Below are 25,246 nucleotides of genomic sequence, written 5' to 3' on the forward strand. Positions count from 1 at the left end.
TTAGCACTTCTGCTGTCAAGCGCTTTAGACAGATTAGTATTTAAGAAATTGCTTTGGCCTTGTCCATAGCAGTAGTATGACCCTTGCTCTATTATGGCTCTTGGAGTGTGAAACCAGAAATGTGGTCGGTATATTGATAGTTACTCGAGGCCAAGGGTAGAGAAGATGTCAAAGCTCGGCAGTGAAGAAGGCGCAGAGCGAGTGCACTACAATCAGATGGTAAGCATTTTGGTCAAGATGAGGGATCATGAATGTTACAAAAGACCGCAGGATCTTCTCATGATGAAGCGACACGCTGGGAGACGCAACTTGACAATGAAATGTTTGCTAAAACTGGCTCTTGCCGCGTTCCTAAACAAATGATGGATCAAAGGGTCGGCTCAGAGTATAGATGAAGTCAACTAAAAATATGCATATAGACAAGCATCAAGTGTTGCATTTCTCCGCATAAATAAATAGCATTAGACTATATATCCGCAGGCAGTGAACGTAGGCCTGTTGGTGTAAGGAGAGGGAATGATAGTGGGGTGTTAAATTTTTTGCAAAGTTATTAGTTATAGAAGAGCCGGGTGGGAACAACTTCCACTTCCACTCCTCAGTTCTGATGCATCTGAACACTTTTGCGCAGTGATAGCGGGATATCTGGATGAAAGAATTCGGTCGCAAATTCAGGACCAAGTCCAGTCAAACGGACCAACCAGCACCCGCAAAATTTTCGTGGACATATCGCTGCTGTTGAAATCATCCATCTTGTACCCGCTCTAACAAACGACTTAACCCCTCCTTTGGTTTCAGGGTCATGGCCTTGGGAGCAGATTTTCAAGTGATTTGCAACGGCTCAGGCAGCGTCGTCCATGTAGTTAATTATATAAGTACCTTTTCTTGCTCTCCCTATATACGTGACCAAAGCCCACAACTCCGGGAAGGGTCGTGGTCAGATCTATCACAACCGCTTCCTAAGTGATTATGCAGTACGCGCTTCTCCGTAACCTCTTTGCCTTTTGAAGGATGGCACGCCTCATCCAGGCCGATAGCGTTTTCGGTATCCGGAGAGTCGAGATCAGCGGCATTGTCATCATCATCATCATCATCATCATCATCAGAGAAAAGACTGCGGAGTGGGTCTTCCTCGCTGTCAGATATGTCACCACCACAGCTCTTCTCCCTCTCCACTCCTCCAGCCTGGTTCGATTGCTGGTCCTTGTCCGCAGTGTAGACGAGCTCTGAGAAGAGGGCTGAAGGGTCACAGTGCATTAATAATAATAATAATAATCTGTCAAAGTTTTTCAACTCCACTCACAGGATTCAGGGGTAGTGAATCGCAACGAATAATGATATTCTAAGTAGCCCATTTAAGCTCCGAATAACAAGGGGAACTGAGGGAGAAAAATGTCTCCAAAAAGCTCAAAGGTACCTGTAGGAATAATAATAGTAAATGATCAAAGCGAATACCAAGTGTCGTTCACACTAGATTGAAAAGGAACGGAAAATGCAATCTTTCTCTTCTCTGTTTCAACCTATTATGTATTTAACAACTGGAGGGAGAGGCAAAAAATTAAAAAATCAATAAATAAATAAGTAACTAAATTACAATAATCCCATTGGGGGAGAGGTGTAAAATAAACCTGCTATCTATAATTGTAACAATGTACAAAAACACCAGGACCAGCAGTTTATTGCCTATCAACTGAGAATCCAATAGAAGAAAATAACCAAGAAATAAGGAAGAAAAGAAATCGGAGAGAAAATTCCTTACAAAAGTCTCACTTATTTTACTCATCATCCACCAACCGCTTCGCTTCCCACGCCCTCCGCGCCCCATCCATTAACGCCTCAAAATTCCCACTATTCTCACACATCGCTCGGAAACTACCACCACACGTATTGATAAGCTGCCACGGCCCACCATATTCCACCACCTCCCCGTGATCCAGCACAAGCACCTTATCGTAGTCGATGATAGTCTGCAGCCTGTGTGCGATGGTGATGACGGTGTTCACTTTCAGCTCGCGCAGGGTATCCTGGATCTTGGCATCCGTTGCATAATCTATCGATGCGGTGGCTTCGTCCATCACGAGGACTTTTGGGGATTTTAGCAGGGCGCGGGCAAGGCAGAGGAGTTGGCGTTGGCCCTGAGAGAGGTTTGAGCCGGATTCGGTGATGGGGGAGTTGATGTTTAGGAAGATGTTTTTGTTGTCCCGGAAGTGGCGGGGGTCATTGTCGTCATTGTTGCTGTCGCTGTCGCTGTCGCGGTTGTTGGTGTTTAGAGCAGTGGTGGAGTGGGTTATGGGTGTTGAGGAACCGGAGGCTGCGGTAGATGTTGAGTTACCGATTAGGTGAACTCGACGGAGAGCTGTGAAAATCTCTTCATCGGCTAACAGGTCGAACGGATCGAGGTTGCTGCGAATCGTCCCGGTAAAAAGCGTAGGGTCCTGGGGGACAATGGTAACTGCTTCTCGGAGATCCTTGAGGCCAATTAGGCCAATGTCGACATTGTCCAGGACAATCCTCCCACTTTCTGGCTCAAGGCCACGGAACAGAGCGAGGGCAAGCGAGCTCTTGCCCGCACCGGTTCTGCCCACAATCCCAACCCTTTCACCAGGCTGCACTGAGAACGTCACATGCTTCAGCACAGGCTCCAGGTCAACACGGTAGCGGGTGGAGTAATCTTCAAACCGCAGCGCACCGTCAGTTGGCCAGTTGTTCGGCGGTCGATAGCCGGGTATAACAGCTTGAGCTTCTTGTTCAACCTCCATATACTCCTCTATGCGCTCGACGGAGTTCATATTCTGCTGGTTCTGGGAGTAAAGGCGCACGAGCCAGAGCACGTTCTCTGTGAACGTAACTGCGTACGTCAGCGCTAAACCAGCGGTTCCAGCATCTATGTTCCCAACGCTCATGATAATAAATGACGCAGTGAAGAATGATACTAGGGCACCAGCTATATCAACGCGGAACGCAAGCCACCGATTGCTCGCCCATAGATACAAGTATGGGCGATTGTACATGTTGATCAAGGCATGGTTGTCAGTGATGAAACGTGCACCATCTCCATATGCACGAATCGTGACGATACCCGTCAAGGTCTCTCCGAATTGCTGATACAGCGGGCTCCTCTGGATAGATTCCAACCTTTTCAGATCGCGGGACGCATTAAGGTATATAGCACCCAGCGCAAAATAAATAGCCGTAATGAAAATAGCAGCAATCAAAAACTTGGGTGTAATAACAGAAATAAGAATGACGATGAGTATGACTGAGGCTAAACTGTGCAGCATTCCGATTGCAGTAGCTGCAACTTCCTGGTCAACAGCTTCGATATCCTTGGAGAATCGATTCATCAACCGGCCCAGAGGTGTGGAGTCAAAGAACTTAAACTTCGCATGGGTCACGGCTTTTAGTAATTTCTTGTGGATCCGCCACGACGCATGCAACGATCCGCCAAACAGAACCATTTCCCTCAACAAAGTTATGAAGATGTAACCAAACGCTAGTAGAGCATATGTACCTAGATAATACCACGGATTTAAGTCGTCATTAACAGAATCGTTCTTGTCGATATAACTGTAGTATATCTCTGGCGCTCTCCACGAAAACGGTCTCGGAACATATGCTGTCACCATTGTGGGAAGTCTGAGGTTTGCTAGAGCAGCACTGCGCCCTGCATCATCCGCAGAGACTTTATCTACTGGGTATGCGTTTGCCCATTCCCTAATCCACAGATTGGTGGCAAGTGAGCCGATCTGCTGAGCACCAAAAGCTACAAGGGCCACAACCCAAAAATACCACGGGCCCATCGCGCGAAGATACATAGCGATTGTTGAGTACTTGACGCTGCCCACAATCTTTTCCTCCCCGAACTGAGAAGCAATCTTCTGCTCTTTTTTATTATTGTCCTTTACAGTGGCCCCGTTAACATTTCCATTAATATTGCCGTTGTTAGCTGCATCGGCCGCGTCCGCTTGATTATCCAGCCATTCAGGCTCTTCCCTTTCGGAGCTCGAGGGAGAATTCGCTAGCGTTCTCGACGAAGAAGATGCAGGTCGCGAATTAAGGATTTCTTCCCCGAGAATACCAGCAGCAACGACCTCCTGCGGTGTACCCCGTCCAGAGATTCTGCCATTATCCAGAACAACAACGTACTCAGCTTGAGGAACGGCTAGGGATACATTATGCGTGACAAGGATGCATGTGCGATTCTCCATCAATGGGCCCATAATCGCCTCCTTGAAAATGTGTTTGGCGGTGTGCGAATCGACCGCGCTAAGACAGTCATCCAAGAGCAGATGTCGGGCCTTACTGTATATGCCCCGTGCCAGCGATATCCGCTGCTTCTGTCCTCCAGAAAGACTTATGCCCTTCTCTCCCACGAGGGCTTGATCACCCGCATCCAATATTTCCAAATCTCTCTGTAAACCACAAGCTTTAATTACAGCCTCATACCGATATTTGTCAAAAGGAGATGCAAACAAGATATTTTCTTTGATAGTCGCGTTGACCAACCATGCTTCTTGCGCACAGTACGCAACGCTCTCGGTAAGTCCCGTGGCCGGGTCCACGCACAAATCGGCTCGATCACTCGTTCCACCAGGAAGAAACACTGATCCCTCGAGAAGTGTCATCTCCCCCAACAGCGCCATCAGCATGGACGTTTTGCCGGAACCTGTCGGACCGGCAATGACGTTGACCCGGCCGATGCGGAATGACACGTTCATGTTGATGAGGCGGAATGACTCAGTTACTTCGCGGTCGCCTTGAGATGGACCTCCCGTGGTCTTCGTAGGTAAAGAACCCCAGGAAAGCGTCGCGTTTTCAAGAGCAATTTTGGGCGGAGCGCCCGAGTGCTCATCCGGTCGTAGCTGGGAATACTTTTCCGTTTCTTCCTCGTTCAAGAATGTTTCCACGCGGTCGATGGAGGCCTTGGATTCCTGGACGTGAGCGATCATGTCTGCCAGTTGGTCCAAGGGTATGCGCAGGAGCGAAAAGGTGGAGAGGGCAGGGAATGCAACTGAAGGAACTAGCTTCTTGCCCTCCACAACAGTGTAGAGGAAGAAGGAAATCAGGGTGATCAGAGCTGGTGTTCCGTACCAAAGAGTGGCAGCGAATGCCCACAGGATATACCGCCGACGGAGATTCTTCAGCTCTGCTCTACGCTTTTCATTGACGATGTCCTCAAATCGCTGTTCCCAGGCGAAATATTTGATGATACGGATGTTTTGGAGAACCTCGTTGGTCGAGTGAATGCGAGCATCAGTTCCGGCAAGGATTTCGTGTTGAAGGGCTCTGAACCGCGATGCAATGTACATATTCAGAGGTAACATAAGAACCATCACACAAATGCCGGCCAGTGAGCTAAATCCTAGAATCTTGTATAAAATATAGATGGCAATAATGGTTTGCACTGGGAAACTGGCCCAGAGGTAATGTAAGTAGGCGCATACTTCACTAACTTTGAACGAATCAATTGCCATCAGATTGATAATTTTGCCAATATTGGCCTGTGTATCTGGCTCCTTGAGATTCTGCTCCTCATTGGTTTCCGGGGCGGGATCAGTTTGCTGTTTATTCCAAGACAACGAAAGCTTTTTCTTCTTTTTCGATTGTTTCTTGTTTTTGGCATCGGCATCATGTTTGGAGACCTTGGCAATTGAACCGGCTTTACGTCGCAACGCTTTGGCATATAGCTCACCAATAATGATGGCGCGCAACTTGACGCTCAACTTTCGCCCCATCCAGAGAGCTTGACCATCCGCAATACCCTGCGTAGCAGCACAACAAAACAGGAGGATAACGTATAACCAAGCAGTACTCTTGGATGTGCTCTCGGGATCCTGAAGGTATTCTAAAATAAGTTTGAGCAACCAAGTTGGTACAAAGGAAAAGGAACCTGAGAAGATAGTCCATGCTCCCTGCAGGAGAAGCGTGCGATCAAAATATCGCAACAGCCTCCATGCCAGAGCGGAAGTCCTGCGAGTTTGGCGGAAATCTGCAAGAACCGCCGCAGCCTGGTAACTTGGGAGAAGATTCCAGACATCCGACATCTCCAGAGACTTTCCGTAGCCTTTCCAAACTAATGGGTCCAACCATGTAAATGAAGCCAGGGATAACAGGCTGGCAAATTGTTCCCGGGGTGGGATAAGGCCATCTTCTTGTTGAACAAGGATGGTTTCGTTTCCCTTGCGGGTGGTGACGATTAGGAGGAGAAGGAAGGAGGAGAGTGCAAAATCCATGATGGTCAAAATGCGTATGCATTGCGGTGGCGGATGGATTATGGCAGACCGAAAGATCATGACGCTACATAGCCAATTGAAGCCATAGAGTACAGCTGTGTGGTTCCATAATTTGGGCAGTGTACGGCGTTCAGACATTGAAAAGAGAACTCTGGCAGCCACTAGAAGGAACAGATATGTCCATGAAAGGAGCCTCGCAATGTCCGGGGTCGTTTCGTTGGCGGCCCTCGAAGATGTGGCAAGACCCAGTATGGAAATGGCGAGCTCGCCCAGAATCGCAGCAATCTCCAATACTGTTACAACGGTCTGTCCCCGGGGTTTGTCTTCTTCAACGGTGACATCTGCAGTGCGACTTAAGACCTTACGTAGCATTAAATCGCTGTCCACATCTCCTCCCTCATCTTCCTCTTCATACTCTTCACCTTCATATTCGTCTTCTACATTGCTGTGCTCGACCACGTCGGAAGGGATAGGTCTGTAGCGGTGATGGCGCCAAGGGATATGAATATTATAGCAGAAGATATGGATAATTATCAACAACAGCGAGAAACCGCACGCCGTAAGTGGGAATATTAACCTTAGAAACCTGTGTGAAGATGTAACAGGGGCATCAGTAGGAGATTGACAATTGCAAACGTGGAATATCTCTCTGGCGGAACTCACTTTTGCTGAAAACACGGAGTCAGGTCATCAACGACCCAGGCGGGACCCTCACAGTCCTGTCGCATGGTTGAACTTGAAGCTAAACTGCAAAAAGAACAGAAGAACGAGGACAGGAAATGTTAAAAGAAGAAAATATATGCCCCCGGCGGAGTGGAGAAAATTTAAAAAAACCCAACCCCCCCCCTCTCCCCGGGCAAGCTGCAAAGTGGGTCCGGAGACACACTACTTAATGAGTAATATGGTGCCTTTTTGGAGTAGGAAAACAAAATTTCGTATCAGAGAATGGTGAGCAGTAGACAAGACGACGTTGCAGACGACATACCATCAGCTCCCGAAAAGCGAATCCTCCAAATTAACATGGCACAGAAACTGAGAGATATGATTGGTTTACAGGGAGAGAGAGCTTGGGTGACAGCACTGGTGAGTCAACCGGAGCAAGCTGCATGAGGTAGTTAAGGAAGCATAGCCGGATAGAAGTTGGATAAGAGACAGAGACAGAATACAGAGCCTCGACTTTGGTGAAGAGGTAGGAGGTGGGATTTTGCAGGTTTACGGCGGTTGTGAGTTGAGTTGGGAGAATGGTTGTTGCGTGTTCCCAAGGTCCGAGTGTCGCAAAGTCAAGAAGTTGTGTTCGGCTAGCTATAGGAGCCGCTTAACTGACCCCACAGCTGAGCCGTAAAACTGACTAACTAGTTGACTAGTTAGTCAGTAGTTAACTAACTACAGAGCACATAACTAGTTAAATACCACTGCGGCAGTTCGTAAAACAACCCCTCATATTTTGCGGACACTCTGATGCCTACACTCTACACTACGTCTACACTGCACGATATGCCCCGCCATGAGGCATCCCACCGCTCTTTTCAGAAACAGCTGTGGAGGAGACAACATGCACCCGGAGGTCCGCATATGGCCTGGATCCTCTGCTTGACAAGAAGCAACATTTCTCCAAAGAACCAGAGGATACAGTCACAGAGCTCGTGTTTATTCGCTTTGAAGATCATTCCAGTCCGCAACTCAACGCCGGTGGATTTGAGGCCAATAAGCGAGATGAGGAAAGAAGATGAGACCGGAGGATGAGGGCTAGGATATACATAGCATTGGGATCATTGAATTATATTTTGACGTTGTATCTCTCTCGGGATTTCATTTATGTCCTGGTGATGGACCTGGGCGGGTTTCGGGTATTAATATCATCACAGAAACGCTACATACACTTTGCATTGGAACTGTGGGAGCAGGGCTGCATTGTATTAGATGTAGCTATATACATCCATATGTACAGGAAGTAGTTATCTATGCCTGAAACGAGGGAGATAACGGAAGATGAAGACAAAAAAAAAAAAAAAAAAAAAAAAAAAAAAAAAAAAGTTCTGCTTATCTATCCAAGGTAACTACTGTACAATATCAAGAAGCGGCAAAGGCCAAACGCCATGCGGCATGTACCTGCACGCCAATTTTGTATGCAGAGATACCTCACTGGTGGCGGTTGGCGGGTTACAGCACTGAATTTGCAAGTTCATCTTCATTGCTTGATAAAACTCACTCCCTCCTCGAAACAACACAAAGGCACGAATCAACTAACTTAAATATTCACACACTTACTCAACACAATGACTCTCACCCTTTTCAACTTAGATCAACTGTAACTCACCATATCCTCACCTCTCTCCGCTCCTACATTCCATCCGTCCACCTCACCTCCGTCTTTACCGCTTATCTCCAACCCACACCTCTTTCGCTGTACAACACGAAACCGTCCACCGCAAATCCTCTCACCGTGATCTCCAAACCAAACTAGGTGCTGGTTAAAAGAAAAAATGGCGCAGCGGATCTTGATGAATGAGTTTAAAAGCCTGGCAAAAGAGAAATGGGTACATATCGAGGTTGGTCGGTTTTCTGCTCATGCGGTTTCTTGGTTTCTACCACTTATCCCACCGTCCTTTCAAGCAGCCCCAAAAGTTCTTCCGTATTTATTCAAATGACTAACAACCGAGTATCATTACGTGTGCAATGTTGTTATAGCTGAAAGATGACAACATTTTCCATTGGAACGTTGCACTCATAGTCCTAAATCCCGACTCGCTCTACTACGGCGGCTATTTCAAGGCCACCATGACCTTCCCGCCAAACTACCCCTACTCACCGCCTAGTACGTCCTCCTAAATAAATATTAAAAGATGAATCTTGCACATCTCACAGCCGCGGATGGCAAAAAGAAGAGCCTAGTTCTTGTCTATGCGCGCAATAAATTCCCCCTTTCAAACCAATCCTTATATCGAACCAGCTACAGTACATCCTGAACATGAACTAAAAGAAATAAAACCAAAAAAACCCAGGCTTCAAATTCACCCGCCCCCTTTTCCACCCAAATATATACTCAGACGGCCGCCTCTGCATCTCCATCCTCCACTCCCCCGGTGAAGACGAAATGTCCGGCGAATCCGCCGCGGAACGCTGGTCCCCAGCCCAACGCGTTGAATCAGTCCTCATCTCCATCCTCTCTCTTCTCGATGATGCGGAGGTATCGTCTCCTGCCAATGTGGATGCAGGCGTGATGCTGCGCAAGGATCCGGAGGCTTATAAGAAGACTGTTATGGGAGACGTGGAGAGGAGTAAAGAGGATATTCCGGATGGGTTTGTTATGCCGACGGCGCATGAGGTGGAGGGGAAGGGTGGGGTTGGAGGAGTAGCGGTGGAGAAGATGGATGATGAGGATTTTTGGGCCGATAGTGATGTGGATGGGTATGAGAATGATATGTTTCGGGGAAGTGATTCGGAGAAGGAGATCGGGATCGACGATGAGGATGAGGATGAGGATGAGAATACGGGGAGTGAGGGTGGAGATGTTAAGAAGGCTGTTTGATTGGCAAGGGTAGCTTTTCTTTTTACTCCTTTTCATGGGCTTCTATAACCCCCTTCCACTAATCCAACCCATTTCCACCCCAAGTAACTGATATATCCCATCCCATCTAATTTTTTCATGCATGTGCATAGCAGCAAGCGGTTGCATTTGAGCGTTTATGGCGTGGTGCAAGTCTCCTGAATTTTGTTGCTCTCTCTTTCATCCACCTTTTTATCATCACTTATTGGTTCCTCGATTACTCTCGACCCTTCTTTTCCACTACTCAGCACGTTGAGATTGGATTTTTATATTTAGCGACATTCCCTGGCGTTTCCCCTCTCTGCCTGCCTCTTGTCCAAGTTCACTCTCGAAAAGCCGTACATTTAGATCTATTTTCCACTTCTCTCTCTGCTACATCGGCAAATCATCTTGTTCTTTGCGCAAATATATACTTCCACTCCGTAACCAACGTGTTCATCCATAAATTATGTGCTTTTCATTTATCTCGCCTCTCATATTTTGTGCTCTCATGTCTTCCCCCAACCCCCCCCCCCCCCCCCGGTTGTGCCAGCTTGGTTCAATCTCAACAAGTAAGAGAGTAATTCGCAGCTTAAGTGATTGGTTTCTTTCAGTTCCCATCCCGCATGTTTCCAGGATCCCAATGCCCTCGCTTCCCATCCTCCATTCTAATATGGGTAGACAAACAGCGCAAAATAAGTATTGACATGGTATTAGATATTTCAGATATGGACAAGGCATTATTCTAAGATAGTCATCTTGTTCCTCAAAAAGGGTTAGATTTGGGGTGAGCAGGGTAATAAAATAGGGACCAAGAGATAGTGAAGAGGATTATAATTATAACATCATAACCTATCTATCATCATGTGTGAAGTAAGAATATATATCAAAACAGAAGATAAGAAACACTCCAAAAAAGAAAATTAATGACTATGTATGTCCAAAGCAAGCAGCACATGCAGGTACACGTTTATGCTGATATATTCACAGCACATGATATTCCGGTAAATTTCCATGCGAAGCAAATAAGATATCTAATAAGCCAAAGAGAAGAAAGCAAATAAATGAATGAATGAATAAATAAATAAATAAACCGCTCTCCCACCCTCTAACCTCCCCAGTCATATCATAAAATAGTCACCCTCGACTTTGTCAATAGATCTCCAACATACCCTATCTTCTCTCTCGCGTCGTCGCACACACGCGCATACTCCAACAGCAGCCGGTATGTATAAATCTTCATATCCTCCCTCCTAAGGACCTTCTCAGCCCACGCCTTGCCATCCAACGCAATATCCCTCGCCACCTCATCCCTTCCCGGCCCACCATCATGACCCAAAAAGAACTCCAGAAGGCCATAGATGTCCGCATAGGTTGAATCCATGGGCACGAAATGCGCCCAGGGCACCAACCGTGAATCATGCCATTCGTTGTACAGCGTTGACTTGAATGGGAGGGATGAGGAGAGTAGGAAGCCGCGGTACCGTCCACTGAAGGAGTTGCCGTCGATGTCTGCGAGGTATTTCATCTTGTACTGATCTGGCATGGAGATGGACTTGCTGATGGCGAAGAAAGGCGAAGTGTATGGGCATGTCCGGACTTTTTGGTCCGGGAAACAGACTAGGTCTGTGAAGCCTGCGTCAGAGTGTTTTTCGAGCAGGTCGGCTATATGCCCGTCCCGTCCTGTCTGGGCGAGGTGGTATATGTTGTAGTTGGGCAGCGCGAAGTTGGGAGACGGTGACTGGCCGGTTTCTGCCAGGCGGACAGCAGTGGCATTTACCATGGCCACAAAACGGTGGCGGTGGAAGCCGCGCCAAGTCTCCTCCTTGTTGCGGCCGCCGGTTGCTGAGCCGCGCCAGACGAGCTTGTTCGCTTTCAAGGCCCAGGCTCTGCCATGTTCTTCGTCGCCGGACCAGATGGTATTCTCCGCGAAGTACATGGCTGCTGGTAGGAGGATTTCGTTGTTGACGGGGAGCTTAGAGCCTCCGAAGAGCGGGAAGAGTTTCTGAGAGTTGGAGATTGAGATGGGTTCGATGAAGTTGCCGTGAAGGACTTGGAGTTCGGGACGGTTGCAGAGGTTTTTGGCATGGGAGAAGTTGGAGACATACCCTTCGAATGAAAAGTTGAGATAGTTGTGATATTGTGGGGGTAGTGGTTTGGCGAAGTCGATAGGAGAGAGTGTTTGGGTGCGTGCGGCACTGTCCTCTGGACATCCCCGGATAACCATTTTCCAGTACGGGCCCTGACCAGGTCCCTCATACTCAGGGTCGTAGGGAGGATCAGGTGTCTTCGTCTCAGGGAGCTTCGTGAAATTTTGTACAACGTCGGTAGGTTTTGGCATATTTCGAGTCGCACGACCTTTAGATTCGTACTCTCGGATTTTCTCGAATGGCACTATGATTCTGGGCTCATCCATCACATTGAGGGGCACAACGACATCCGGAAGATATTCCTGGATGGACTCGATCAACCTGGTCCATATTGGAACCCAAAACTGCTCTCCGGGACTGATTGTCGATGTTTTATGATCTCGGACAACCACGCGGTACTCGAGACTGGCAGCCTGCTGCCGCAGATCGGAAGGGTTAAAAGCCCAGTAGGGAGCTAAGTCATCATATATCCGGTCGAAGAAGTCCTCAACAATAACTGCATTGTTTTCCTTTGCAAAGTAAAACCACTTATCGAAGTCAGGAGGCGGGTGTCGACCCCGACGCCGCCTATACTCTCTTGCTGCAGATCTGACATCGTGTGTCTGGCTCTCCCGCAACCGTCTCCACTCCTCTTCTGCATTCCATATGAGCGAGTTTATAGGATGAGGGCTGGAAAAACTATGGCGGATTGAGGACCTTTGGGGTGGATGGTACCAAAAAGGTATAGAAAACTGGTGGAGAAGGGTGAAAGAGGCGATCAGGGCAAAGAGGAGGTAGAGGGAGGAAGGAAACCTTGTGGATAGCAGGCCTTTAACCCAAGACATCTCGAAACCAAGCATCGAGGGGGGAGCAGATAGCTACGTTATGTTCCACAACTGGCATTTTTGGAGTCCGCGATCACATAACCATTGTCGACCCCTTGCTTGATAAAATACTCTTCAAGATTTTGGCCCTAAAGCAAGACGCTATCTAAAATGCCAGGATGACTGGACTCCAACTCTGACTCTGTAAGCAGTAACTTCACCACTGAACGGCAGATTCTCTCTGAAATCATCAAATATTCAATTTATTAAACAACCAACACACTTAAATATTGAAAATATTAATAAATTGTGTGGGGGAATAAAGAGAAAGAAAATTATCTTTATTATTATAATTATTTTCTGCAATCATCATCTTTTTTATTAGCTTTATATACATATATAAATGTAGCTTAAAAATTTTAATATTTAATAATTAAAAAAATTAAATATATAAGTAGATATAGAAACAGATAATTTATATTATCTTTATAAAAATTGTCAAAATTTATAGTTAGATGATTATTATGATTATATAGAATAAGTAACAATCAAAATATAATTAAAATATTTTCTCAAATCAGTATAGATTTACTATAGTAGTAATTCAATTATTAATATTTATAGTTATTTTTCAATTTTTAAAGTTGATTTGAATACTCCATATAACGATGTGACGGTTCGCCAGCAGCTGAAAATGGCCGTTTTCGCGGCTGCTTTTGGCCTCCTGCCAACCGCCCAACCTCAATCATCACGTGAATATATCCCCACGGCCGCGACGCTTCCCTCCACGCATGGCCATGATTTTTGAACTTGCTGCGTTTTCACGCGCTTCCAAGCACCCTCATTCACCAACATTCACCCACTGCTCTTCTTTTGGAAGGAGGGGGGGAGCTGTTTTTGACACTTCACTCTGTCAGTTTTGGCTCCCTCTGAAGATCCATGTTGTTCTCTCTGCTTCCAGTCCCCATCACTCTCATCATGCTGTCTACACCTCTCTTTCCTCCCCTCCTTCGCAGCACTACCCGGCCAGTTCTATCCATGAAAGTGTCTTAAGTCATTCATTACTTGTCCTGTCCCTCTCTACTGTTGGCTCCCCTTGGGCCACTCTGATCATGGTGTCTCTGTCTTGTTTGGCTGGACCTGACAGGCAGAGCAGCAGCAAGATGGATGTTTTAGCTGCTCTGGATTCCCTCTCCACACTGGATGCCATCATTTCAGACAGCAGGTATGAAAGTGGCTCCATCAGCCATGATGAAGACAATGATGACAGTCAACTTCCCACTGAACACTACCTGGCTTTAGCAGAGAGTCTTGATATCACTCAGCTTCAACAGAAGCAGTACAGCCCCAAAACCCAGGAAAAACTCAATGAGACCTGTGATTACTGGGAGAGGTAGGCTGTGACTTGCTTGACCCTTCAATGGTGTTATAAGTTCACCAGTGGTGCTGGACAGGTATTGTCAGCACATCAAGACTAACATGGAGTGGCAATGGGAGTGAACCTCTGATTCAGAGAAGATGGTTCATTTCCTGTATGTGTTCTTCAGTTGGCAGTGTGATATCTGTCATGGCAAGAATAATTGATACTGTCCAGGCATTAAATGCAAAAGCTTGCTGGAGACATTTTGGAAGTGGTGGCACCTTGTCCTCAAACAGGAAATAGCATCAGGACTCAACAAAGATACAATTGTCAAGGTGGAAGATGTGAGCACCCTCTCCTCAAGTCACTAAACCAGGAGCACTGCTAATCTCTCGCAGGTTGTTGCACAGGTGACCACAGAAAACAAGCTGACTCTTGTCAGACAGCCAAAGAAGAACATGTATATCAAAGATGTTGCTGAGTTCACTTGAGTCATCCTCACCACCACTGAGATGACATTTGTCTCTGATTGGCAGTGCATTCAAATGCTTTTCTTCTTGTAGCTTGCAGTCATCACTGCCAGCCATCCCTCAGCAATCCTTCATCTTCAGTATTGAGATATCATGCTAACCCTGATCTGAGTTCCAGACAATGGACGCCCCTGATTGTTCATATTCTTAAAACCAGAGTTTACCAAAAGATTTCTTGGAGATAAGGCACTGTATGTGTTTCTGATCCTCACAGCATGGGCTGGTTGACTGACAGAATGATAGGAATGAGTTTAAGATTCCAGAAATCATCTTTGACCCAACTCTGGTTCTCAGCCCCCATATCTGTCTGCTGACTATGCTCTTTCACATTGGAGGATTCAAGTCAATTTCAACAACTGGACCAGTGTTGGATTCTGCAGAGAAACTCTACAGCACCAAAGTGCTGGATGGCAAGGGACAGCAGCCACTGCTACTGAAGGATGAATTACTGGATAAGTTTGTGTTTTGCCAGACAGAGCTAACATCCACTGGATTTAAAATTTGCCTGGATAAGAGGATGACTCCATCCATGGTGAGTTCCTGGATGCGCCAGGCCGGTGAGATCATGGGCTTTGAGGAGGTCGCCCACCCGTACAACCTCCGCTATGCTGGAGCTAAGGCATTTAACAACAGCGGTAAGTATCCCTCCATTTTCTTCATGTTTCAGTCATGTCGGAAGGCTAATGATGAACAGAGGAAGTATCAGAGGCTCTTCAGAACATCATGCTCCAACACGCGGATATTCGCACCTTCGTCAAGCATTATCAGGTGGACGTCGACATTGACGCGCAGGGAATAGTCCGGAAAACAGGCTCCCAAACAGAATTGGTGCGATTTGCCTGCTCAATGAGTGCATCAATCGACCCCAACCGACCGTTTAAGCTCTCTCCAGAAGAATCAAGGTCCCTCAAATACCTTCCAGTTGTCCTTGGCCGGCAGGATACTGTTCAGAAGCGCAAGCGGGAATTGGATGACTGTGAAGCTGAGTTAGAACGTGCCAACAAGGTGTGCAAGACTGCTTTAGGGCATCTTGACGACAGAGTACTCGCTGAGTCCAACCCCGAGGTGCTGGAGAGACTGGAGGTTTTCCGTGATCGGACAGCAGAAGCAAAGTCGGTGTACAACAGCGCTGTCCGTGAGCTGCGTAATGAGAAGCAGCGGCAGCGGAACCGACGGATCCGTGAGAACCTTGAGCGCTATAAGAATGAGCAACCTGTGATTGACCTTGAACGACAACTGGCCGGGAAGCTGGTGGATACCAAAGTCATGGACACTTTCGAGCACGAGGCCTTCATGCCTCTGGAGCACTTGATGTTTGTTGACTGCATGCTGACCTTGCCGGGTGCTAGTCTTGAAGCGGAATATCAGCGGAGGATCAACACAATCAACGCAGGGGTCGCATTCTGTGGCGTGGAGGAAGGGCGGCCCTCGCGCCGGCCCGCGGTCGATGATGACCCTTATCCTCCAACCAAGCGGCAGAGGTGCTTGGTAAAGGATAACACCGAGGTCCTCTTGCACCAAGCAATGGAGTCTGTGCAGGCCAAGTCCACAGCTGAACAGCCTCAGGCTTGCTTTCAGCCTTGTGTTTGCTTTCTCTGCGTTGGGAATCCTAGTTGCTCGCTGGAGTGCCGCATTAAAAAATACGCAACACCCGGATCACTTACAAGGCATTTTCTACGAAGGCATATCAACCCTTCATGGCCGGCCGCTGGGGTTGAGTGCAATGTTTGTGAGGGGAAGGTGCTCCCGGCCAAATCTGCTCTTCTCAACCATGCAGAGGAGGCCCATGGAACTGTTGTGCGGGGTCGCGCTCGGGAGAAACTGGCATTAGAATATCAACAGAGCCTAGAGAACTAGTTTTGTAGTATATATATATATATATATATATATATGTAATAAAAGGAGTTGCAGTCCTCACACATCATGGCCATGCTCACTCTTACTCAAACGCATGCTCTATCAAAATAGAAATGAAATGCAAGCTAGGCTACATTGCCCTATCAACATATACACTGAATCCGAATTAGTTCATATCCGTCCACTAATACTTTTGCTACAAAATGCTGAGAAACCTAAATCACCATCTGGAACTATCTGATTCCTCATTTCAACTGAGAATGCCAGTTGATGAGGCTGGAGTTGGAAATTGGGGGCATCAGAGCTAGCCAGTGTTCAAGGAAGCGGATGTGGGCAGCGTCGCTGCCGTTAAATGGCGCCAATCAATATTTGCCATAATCATGGATTCTGTGTCTCTGGTCCCAAAAAGGCAGCGTGCGCAAATGGCGGTTGCATTATTTTGCTCCAATGAAAAGCAAGCAAAAGTTGAGAATTTCATCTATTTATATCTGGCCATTCTAATGCGCGCCGCACCGTATCGGTCAATGAAGTCCCCATCATCAACCCATTTTATTTCACAAAACACTATTAATCTCACAACGATCCATCGTGTCTTGAAACTGGGCATCTTGTAGTTCTTGAATGATGAATGGTTGCTGCTGGAGTTCCTTCCTACGCGCTTATATCCGTGTAGCAGAGGTGTCCAGTGGCCACGCAGATCGTTTAGATGAATTTTAATCCGCCCACCGAATAATGAAGCCATTCCATTTTTATATTAGCAAATGCGGACACGTGTCACTAAATTATTAGCTTAGATATGAAACATGCATTCACCCTCTATTAAACAATATCCTAGCCATCACATAATAGAGAATAGCCACCTCTGCCACAAGAAATTCTTCGCATTAACTACCAACATTTACAACTGATACCTGCAAAGAAGGCCGCCGGCATAGATCCTCTAACAAGTTCACCCATACTGATTATTATTAGACTTCTTCACGAAGCGGAACCTGTCACATCTTCCTTATTAAATTTGATATTGTCAACTTCTCCTCCTGCCTCCAAAGAACAGAGAGAAGGGAAGGGGGCTCTGCACAGGCGACAAAAGGGTGAAAGGGTCGAGGGCAGCGGTTGTTATAGCTTCGGAGAGTCTGTGGTATGCTGACAGCGAACGAGAATGAGAGAGAAAGACCAAGCGTCGCACGTAGCAAAATGCTGAGAAATCCTGGGGCTTTTGACAGAGGGTCCTTGGTCGCCACAGGACCACAGAAATCGATTCAATGGCCTCTGCCGTCTACAGCCCAGCACGGCCACAAGTTGGCCCTCTTTGGGCCTACCAGGTCCATGGATCGCGTTCCATGGACCCATCAGGCTTATTGTCTCCTGCCTCCAGCATGGCAACCTAGGTCAGTGGCCCTTGGTGATTATGCTAGTGACCACATGATGTAGGCCCTGGCCTTTTGTCAATATTCTTCTGCCACCGTGCCTCTGGCCTGATTGGACTTCGGCCCTCGAGTTTGGACAGAGACTGTACTTCGATGAGCTACCAAGGGTGGTGAACATAATGCTGACTAATAACCCTAATCCCGGTATGTATATATCTCAGCAAACGACAACGGGTTGCTGTATCATTATTGCTTGAGATTGATACCAACCGCTATTGTAATTGCCATTATTACTGAATTATTACTAATTACTCAATATCCCAGAAGATGATGTCCCACCCGACCATACAAACAAATCTCAGCAATGAATTAATCAGAAATAGAAAGGTTTCATGAGATTCGGCCATCTCCTGCATCAATGCTGACGTAATCCACGTGACCTTGTTTGACGACGGCTGTTCTTCCAGGAGTAATAAGCTGGCAGCAGTTCCAACCCTCCATGCTCCTGCAAATCGTCCAATGTCATATCGGCATACACCTCAAAACCCCCTGGAACACTCTCTATATTCCGTCGAAGGGATGGAATGGCGATAAACCGATCAGAACCACAAGGCAAGCTGGTGGGAATCATTGGTTCATCAATGATGATTGGGTCTTCTGCGAGAAGTGAGGTGTGAGAAATGTTTTTCACAGCACGGGTGCTGAGCCTTACCAGCAGAACCTGAGTACTTCCAAGGCTTTTCTTGCGTGCCCCATGTTTCTTGTAAATCTGTCCATCCTACTATCTGGTACATCTCATCCCCGTCTCGCTCATAGACCAGCTTCAGTATCTTCACTTGAGAAAGGGGCAAGATAATGTATTCCCGCTTATCCAGCTCCCTCAACGCATCCCAACGGTCGGACACCAGGGGTTTAACTTGCTCTGATCGGTGGGCTTGGATGTGATGTTCCTCGCCCGGGCGTGGGTCAGCCTCGATGGAATCATCGGAGGTCAACGGCTCCTTCGATGTGTTGCCTTTGCCATCTTCTGGGGCCAGGGGAAGTGTTGGCTCTCGTTGATTGGGTGGGTCATCAGCAACATCACTCAGGCTTGGGTGAGCCTCCTCGATGGGGTCGTCGGAGAAATCCGACAGTTGTAGTGACGGTGGGGGAACATTGACTCAGGGGGAGTCGAACAGGATCCATTCATCCCAGTTAATGTCATTGAGACCAGAGATGGTGGATGGCAGGGCAGAAAAATCAGCAAACACCTCACTTGCTGCATCCTTAGAGAGGTCACCGGACGCAGAGAAGAGGGGCACGGGCATGGGCATGGGCATTGGAAGGAGGTGCTGGTGCACTTCGTCTGACTGAGGATCAGGAGTGTACGCCCACAGGAGGTGCTCCATGTGCAGCCGAGGTGAGGGAGAACGGTTGGCAGGTCCAGGGGAGGTGATATCGTACGTGAAGGTAGCCATGTTGTGAGGTGAGATGATGGGATGCTCTTCTCCCGCGATCTCGATCCAGGAGGCACTGGAAGTCTTTATATGTCTCACGATCAACCCCCGCCTGCGGACAAAAATAGGTCGAGGCTAATCGAGGAGGGTAGGAAAAATAGTAGCTGAGATGCGTCTTGCGTGGATCGCCAATCATCCACACCAAAGAAGCCGCCGGACCGGGCAATGTTGCATTGATGGGGTGGGCCAACGCAGGAGTGCTCCTGGCCACCACCTCCAGGCCAACATGGGCTCTCATCCAGTGAATATCAGCCAGTCAACCTAACCCCCCACCCCCTCTTTTCCCCCTGGCCATGCGCCAGGAAGTCGAATCGACAAACCGCTAAACCTGGGGACAAGGAGCACGCGGGTGGCATGCATGAGGACGGCCGAACTTCACCCAACCATGTGTGCCAGTCAAAAAGTGCGCCTGGCTTCTCCTTTGTGCTCGAGCCCATGGATGTCTTGACTCTAAGCGAAAACACCAACATGCAGCAATATCCGATGCGCCACCTGCATCGAGGCTTATCATTCTGTGATCCACACCCCCATGAGTGCGGTTTGGCAATCCCATAGGGGCTTTATACACGAAAGCAAGGTGAAGGAAAATGCAAAATGCAGCTCATCCTCCGGACCTATCATCCATGCCGGCTTCTCCAAAGGGCGCAGCAAGGTGGGCGTCAGATCAAGCAAACTTGGGCTCTCATCCAGTCAACATTGACCAGAGGGATTCCCCCGCACTGTAAATCAGCACTCATACCAGCCAAAGCCCTTCCCCAACCCTCCTGATACGCCAGGAAGTTCAACCCAGTCGATAAGTGAGGGTCATTTGGCTGGCATGTAATCGAAAGAGGGAACTACACCCGCAGCCAATCGCCTGCGCATGGACCAGTGCAGAAGCATCCCTGACTTCACCCCTGTGATCTTTTTGCGAGAGGGCGCAGCGAGATGGGCATCAGGTCAGCCCGCCCTAGCATTCCCTCCAGGAAGTAAGGACCAAGTGGAAGGCATTGCTGACTGACAGTGCAGCCAGTCCAACCAACATGGGGTTGAGGTTTAAAGGGCTATAAATGACGCTTTCCCTCTCATTTGAATTCAGTCTTTGCCCTTCTCCAAATCTTTTTGTCTTCTTCCAATATTCTCTTCCTACTCTGCATATCTGCACATCCTCAACATGGATAGACAAGGAACCGAGGGCCCTCCGCGACTACCCAGTCAACTTTTGTCGTCTGGTGCGCAACAATCCACTCTCCCAGCTTATCACAAGGAGTTGGGTGACTTTCTCCAGAAGGCGCCCTTCCAAACCTATGCCTCTGGTAAGTGCTTAATGACACCCCATCTCCATCCTTCTACTTCAATTTCTCATCCAAGACGGCGGCTCCTCTCAATGTCCCTCCCACGCGGCTGTCTGTAGTCAGGACCTCAAATAACCAGTCCCAACATTCTGGCGATATTAAATCCGAAGACAGAGACAATATCCCAGATTCTGGGGCTACGACAGAACCTTTGGCTCATGATGAATTGGAAAATCGTCACTATTGGTGTGAGGCGCGGCAGGTTGAAAAGAGCCCTAAGATTCATCATATTGGAGATAAAGTATGGCGAAATAATAAATATGTTCACCGTGTTGTTTATGTGGTGGAAACATATCTCCCAGACAACTGCCTCCCTGAAAATGCGAGGCTCAGGCTGCGGAAGCAGGAGGAGAAACAAAAGAGGAGGGAGAATGAGATGCAGTGAAAGGAACGTCTGAGCACTTTACGCCCTCGACCATCATCACACAAGTGATGGAAGATGGGATCTCAAACCACTCATTTCTTCATTTGATATTATAACATGGAGTCATTTATTCATCCGCCTTCTCTTGCATTAATTAGGTGATACTGAAGCAGTGGGTAGTATAGTCGAGTCAGCCTGTTGCTCCACGTCTTACCCATCTGCCGGGAACGCCCTAATATTGTTTCCCCCCGGGAGTCAGTGAAGTGGTGGCCCACGACCAAAACTATAGCTCCCCTATGGGAGTTAGGGAATTGGGAGAATGCTGGTGAAGGTGAACCCTCAGGGAGTGTCACAATCTTGCATGAAAAGGCAGCAATGATGGGACCCCATACGGTGTCGGCATCCCTGGGGAAGTAAGCTCCTTCTGTTGAAGCAAGTGATAGTAGTTGTGTTCATTGTTGTTATTCTTCTATTCAGCAGAGGTGGGATCCCCAATATATATATATATACATACAGACGTACAAGTTTCAGATCTCTTACACGTGTTTCAACCACTGTGATTACTCAACACCTTCAGGAGCGCCGAAATTCTGAGTGAAAAGGCCACAAAGACTGAAATCCCATGCGGTGTCAGCATCTCTAGGGAAGTAAGCCCCTTGGGGGAGTGAGCTCCTTGGGGAGTGTCAGAATTTTGAGTGAACAGGCAACAAAGATAGAATCCCATGCGGTGTCAACATCTCTGGGGAGGTAAGGCCCTTAGGGAATGCCACAGTTTTGAACTATTAAAATCCTTTGAGGAGGGCCATAATCTCAGCGGAAAAGGCCACAAAATTAGAAGTCCATAGGGAGCCAACACCCATCAGGGGATGACACGATGCTGAGTGAAAGGCCACAGAAACAATGCCCATGTGGAATGTCATAAATTTTAAGTGAAGGCCCACTGCTAATGCCAATCCTTGAGGTGAAGTCGCTTTGCCGCGGTGCTTGCATGCTTGGGCCACGATCTGCGATCCCTGGCCCACATCTTGATTCGCAATTGAATTCGGCCACGCGAAAGCCAAGAAAAAACAATCAAAATTGCCAGAATGCATAACTGCGCCAAGAAACGGTTAGGCCCTATGGCTGGTTGAATTTCAAAAAGCTAGTAATAAGGAAGAAAAGTTCCATTGTTTCATTTTTCATCTCTTTTACCCTTCCATAGTTCCTCGTTCACCCCTGATTCACTTTATTTTATTTAGCATTGCTACCGATATTGTTCAGTTAACCTAACTTTAAAGTCAGCTAACTCATTGTCAAGGTTCTGATTGAGTGAGGGGCGCCATAAAACGCCACGAAATTAAAAGTCCGTAAGGAGCCAACAGGGGATGCAGCCAGTAAACCTTAGTCTAGATTTACGCTTCAAAAGAGCTTAGTGATTGTTTCAGGTTCATTGTAATTTACAACATCTTTCATCCATCCTGCTTCTGCTCAAGTTTCCCTTGCTTTACCTTTTTCCCCGCTCTGGACTTCTGATATTTCCTGTAGTTCTCACACGTTGTTCGAGATGGAGGGGGATAATGCTTCTCCTGTTTCTGTAAGAGCTACGTGTTTTTCCAGGGTTGTACCAAACATATCACTCACTATATCTTTGTCTGTTGGTGGAAAGTGGCTCTTTGAAGCATCAGACTTTGTTAAAATTAATTGTAAAGTACCGATTGTCTTCATGGATGAGGAGGTAGACGCCTTTGCAGCGACAGTCATCGAAATAGCTATGCAGCATACGCTGCAGCGTGCGTTTCCGTCGATAACGCATCTGCATGAGGCTACTGTGCACAGTCCATGGCTTCTTGACACGCTTTGAGTCTGATGTTTGCATGGTGTAACATTTAATTCCAGTGTAGATGAAGGATCTGGGACTTGATTATTTTCACTTGATATTATGGGGAGAGGGCTGGATATGTAGCTACGAAGTGTTGCTTCATCGAACCAAAAGTCGCTTTTTGAATGTGTACTTCTGTCGGATGTGACTAGTTGGGCAATGCAAAACCATCGCGGGCATCTCTACAGAAGGGAAGAGTGGGTGGTTCCGCACTCAAAACAACCCCGAGGCTTCTCCGCGTGGAGGATGTGCGGCGGCACGGGACATCGTCCCACCCCTTACGGGAAAACCTCATCGAGATTATTGTTGCCGTGGTCAGTGTCGCGGGTGCTCGCTGGGGAGGTGGTGTTGGGTGGGGGGAGCGCCATTAACATATGCGCCCTGGTTTTCGTATATACGAATTGCCCCTCGGGTATGAATTAGATCCACGACAACAGCAACAGTGTTTGGAGGAGGATCTATTCGAGTGCCTTTCATTGGCTCAGTCCAAGTGATGGAGTCGCAGGTGTTGCATTCGGCCTGAATGCCTTTCAGCTTTCTTGTAACTATTGAATCACTTCAGAAACAGTGTACCTCTTCTTTGCATTCCTTCAGCAACTCATCATCCGTAGATGTTTTGGCTCGAATTTTTGTTATTTCTTTCACCATAGCTAAAGGTTCTTGGATGATTTGTTTCGTGAACGGTTTCCGGGGCTTCTGATGGATCTAGTGGGGGCTGAAATTTTATCTGCACCAAATGATATTAGCATTTTTCAATAGAGACCTAAAGTAGCCAAATGGTGATACACACGTCACAAATTCAACCCTGTTAAAAGGCCCCTCATTGTATTCAAATTCATACACAAAAGTTCCAATTTTTTTGTGGTTTCTTCAGCAGACGGGGTCTTCAGCAGGTAGAAAAGCTCTGAGAGAGAAATATGGCATGGTACAGAACTCACTGTTAATCATAGGAAGAAAAGAGGGAAGGACTGATCAATTTGTGTCATATCCACAGTCGTCAAAATTACACAGCTTAGGCATCAATGCGTCAGGCTCATTGGTAATTAATCGCAGGAGAGGGTGATGGGAAGGTGAGGGGCAAAGCGCACAGGGTTACGATAACCGTCAAATACATCATATGAGTCAGTCAATGGTCCTCGCAACAAGGATAGTGGTTAATGACACCAGGGGCAGGGCTAATGCAGCTGGGACACGTGATACAACCATACTGATTGCTGCCATCTTCTGCTCAAAGGGTCTATCAGCGCCAACACGTCTGTTCTGCAGCAGCTTAAAACCACCTCCTACCGTCCCCCTTCCTGTCATCATGGCCCGCCATCAAAACCAAGGTACGCTATTCATGTTCATTACCAGCTACTTTGACTGACCGTTGATAAGGAAAGCGACCTCAAGGGGTCAGGAAACGACCACAAGAACCTGTCCGCAGGAGCCCACGTCTCAGCTGCCTCCACGAGCAAATTCAATCGAAGGACAGGAAAACCGAACAAAACCACCACAAACATTCCAGAGAAGAGGCTTGTTACTTTCCTCTTGCTATACTACACCATGAAACTAACTCAAAGCTAAGGCTCCTCAAAACCCGCTGGCCTCTCCGCAAGCTAAAAAGAGATCGACCGAGAAATACTCACCTTCTCAGTCTCGCATGACCATACGGCAGTGAGGATCTACGCTCACTATGCAGTTCTTGAAGGAGAGAAGACGAATATCTATCGCCACCCAATCCACAAGTTCGATTTTACCGCTCTGGATGGCAAAGAGAAATGGACGGCGTACAAATTCACGAGAAATGTCTATGATATATGGATGCCAACTCATTTTAAAAGAATATGCTCTGCAATTGATCAGATACCCCCTGATGTGGATTTTGACGTTTCGCAGTCGGAACTTCAATACTCCCAACAATCTAACTCCGAATCGGTGTTTGCAGTCGAGGATGATGACAGCCAGCCAAGTCAGCGCCATATTGCCTCAGCAGGTGTTACGCCAACTACCTCCTTTACGGAAGAAACACAAATATTCAAAAGGCCAAGAAAGAAGCAGTAACTTGGATCACACAAAAGGTTCTAGGGAAAAACTATTTCGGAAAAGTACTTGCTGAAAGGAGGGGAAATTCTTAGAATCCTGCATGACTGGCACAGCATGCCGAAGAGGTGAACAATTTCAGGCCTTACTACAAGCGCTTAATTTGCACATGGTGCTAAGCGACGATAGACAGCTGTATACTTGAATATCTCTCAAAATGGGAAAGGGAATTAGAAGAACTGAATATCACACTTGCACTTTCTAGGTCGGATGCTCTAGTTAAATCGAAACTCGATTAGCTATACGACCCTATCTGTAGACACAATGCTCGTGCCTCGTGACTCGTTTC

The 25,246-nt window shown here is 47.4% G+C and overlaps 11 protein-coding genes across 11 annotated transcripts; 5 read left to right on the plus strand and 6 right to left on the minus strand.

Moving 5' to 3' along the window:
• Positions 1 to 891: 891 nt before the first annotated feature.
• PADG_07397 (uncharacterized protein) lies at positions 892 to 1,352 on the minus strand (the record flags this gene model as incomplete). Its single annotated transcript, XM_010764411.1, has 2 exons — positions 892 to 1,235; positions 1,301 to 1,352. 2 exons carry the CDS (start codon positions 1,350 to 1,352, stop codon positions 892 to 894), a joined length of 396 nt encoding a protein of 131 aa, XP_010762713.1.
• Positions 1,353 to 1,772: 420 nt separating this feature from the next.
• Positions 1,773 to 6,958, minus strand: PADG_07398 (uncharacterized protein; the record flags this gene model as incomplete). The annotated part of the gene is made up of 2 exons (XM_010764412.1): positions 1,773 to 6,816; positions 6,894 to 6,958. 2 exons carry the CDS (start codon positions 6,956 to 6,958, stop codon positions 1,773 to 1,775), a joined length of 5,109 nt encoding a protein of 1,702 aa, XP_010762714.1.
• A 1,755-nt stretch (positions 6,959 to 8,713) lies between these two features.
• On the plus strand, positions 8,714 to 9,759 carry PADG_07399 (uncharacterized protein; the record flags this gene model as incomplete). The annotated part of the gene is made up of 3 exons (XM_010764534.1): positions 8,714 to 8,779; positions 8,919 to 9,045; positions 9,233 to 9,759. 3 exons carry the CDS (start codon positions 8,714 to 8,716, stop codon positions 9,757 to 9,759), a joined length of 720 nt encoding a protein of 239 aa, XP_010762836.1.
• A 1,123-nt stretch (positions 9,760 to 10,882) lies between these two features.
• Positions 10,883 to 12,730, minus strand: PADG_07400 (uncharacterized protein; the record flags this gene model as incomplete). The annotated part of the gene is made up of 1 exon (XM_010764535.1): positions 10,883 to 12,730. The coding sequence occupies one exon, from the start codon at positions 12,728 to 12,730 to the stop codon at positions 10,883 to 10,885; it is 1,848 nt and encodes a 615-aa protein (XP_010762837.1).
• A 1,091-nt stretch (positions 12,731 to 13,821) lies between these two features.
• Positions 13,822 to 16,456, plus strand: PADG_07401 (uncharacterized protein; the record flags this gene model as incomplete). The annotated part of the gene is made up of 6 exons (XM_010764413.1): positions 13,822 to 14,102; positions 14,174 to 14,241; positions 14,304 to 14,413; positions 14,468 to 14,529; positions 14,843 to 15,234; positions 15,294 to 16,456. 6 exons carry the CDS (start codon positions 13,822 to 13,824, stop codon positions 16,454 to 16,456), a joined length of 2,076 nt encoding a protein of 691 aa, XP_010762715.1.
• Positions 16,457 to 17,650: 1,194 nt separating this feature from the next.
• PADG_12297 (uncharacterized protein) lies at positions 17,651 to 17,887 on the plus strand (the record flags this gene model as incomplete). Its single annotated transcript, XM_010764634.1, has 1 exon — positions 17,651 to 17,887. The coding sequence occupies one exon, from the start codon at positions 17,651 to 17,653 to the stop codon at positions 17,885 to 17,887; it is 237 nt and encodes a 78-aa protein (XP_010762936.1).
• A 351-nt stretch (positions 17,888 to 18,238) lies between these two features.
• Positions 18,239 to 19,280, minus strand: PADG_07402 (uncharacterized protein; the record flags this gene model as incomplete). The annotated part of the gene is made up of 3 exons (XM_010764414.1): positions 18,239 to 18,480; positions 18,536 to 18,982; positions 19,079 to 19,280. 3 exons carry the CDS (start codon positions 19,278 to 19,280, stop codon positions 18,239 to 18,241), a joined length of 891 nt encoding a protein of 296 aa, XP_010762716.1.
• Positions 19,281 to 20,472: 1,192 nt separating this feature from the next.
• On the plus strand, positions 20,473 to 21,038 carry PADG_07403 (uncharacterized protein; the record flags this gene model as incomplete). Its single annotated transcript, XM_010764415.1, has 2 exons — positions 20,473 to 20,614; positions 20,713 to 21,038. 2 exons carry the CDS (start codon positions 20,473 to 20,475, stop codon positions 21,036 to 21,038), a joined length of 468 nt encoding a protein of 155 aa, XP_010762717.1.
• A 1,427-nt stretch (positions 21,039 to 22,465) lies between these two features.
• PADG_07404 (uncharacterized protein) lies at positions 22,466 to 22,872 on the minus strand (the record flags this gene model as incomplete). The annotated part of the gene is made up of 2 exons (XM_010764416.1): positions 22,466 to 22,597; positions 22,684 to 22,872. 2 exons carry the CDS (start codon positions 22,870 to 22,872, stop codon positions 22,466 to 22,468), a joined length of 321 nt encoding a protein of 106 aa, XP_010762718.1.
• Positions 22,873 to 23,153: 281 nt separating this feature from the next.
• Positions 23,154 to 23,523, minus strand: PADG_12298 (uncharacterized protein; the record flags this gene model as incomplete). Its single annotated transcript, XM_010764635.1, has 3 exons — positions 23,154 to 23,209; positions 23,274 to 23,394; positions 23,449 to 23,523. The coding sequence occupies 3 exons, from the start codon at positions 23,521 to 23,523 to the stop codon at positions 23,154 to 23,156; spliced, it is 252 nt and encodes an 83-aa protein (XP_010762937.1).
• A 481-nt stretch (positions 23,524 to 24,004) lies between these two features.
• PADG_07405 (uncharacterized protein) lies at positions 24,005 to 24,918 on the plus strand (the record flags this gene model as incomplete). The annotated part of the gene is made up of 3 exons (XM_010764417.1): positions 24,005 to 24,203; positions 24,253 to 24,393; positions 24,512 to 24,918. 3 exons carry the CDS (start codon positions 24,005 to 24,007, stop codon positions 24,916 to 24,918), a joined length of 747 nt encoding a protein of 248 aa, XP_010762719.1.
• Between the last annotated feature and the right edge of the window lie 328 nt (positions 24,919 to 25,246).

This window comes from Paracoccidioides brasiliensis (assembly GCF_000150735.1).
Source record: "Paracoccidioides brasiliensis Pb18 unplaced genomic scaffold supercont2.11, whole genome shotgun sequence".
Classification (NCBI taxonomy): Eukaryota; Fungi; Ascomycota; class Eurotiomycetes; order Onygenales; family Ajellomycetaceae; genus Paracoccidioides; species Paracoccidioides brasiliensis.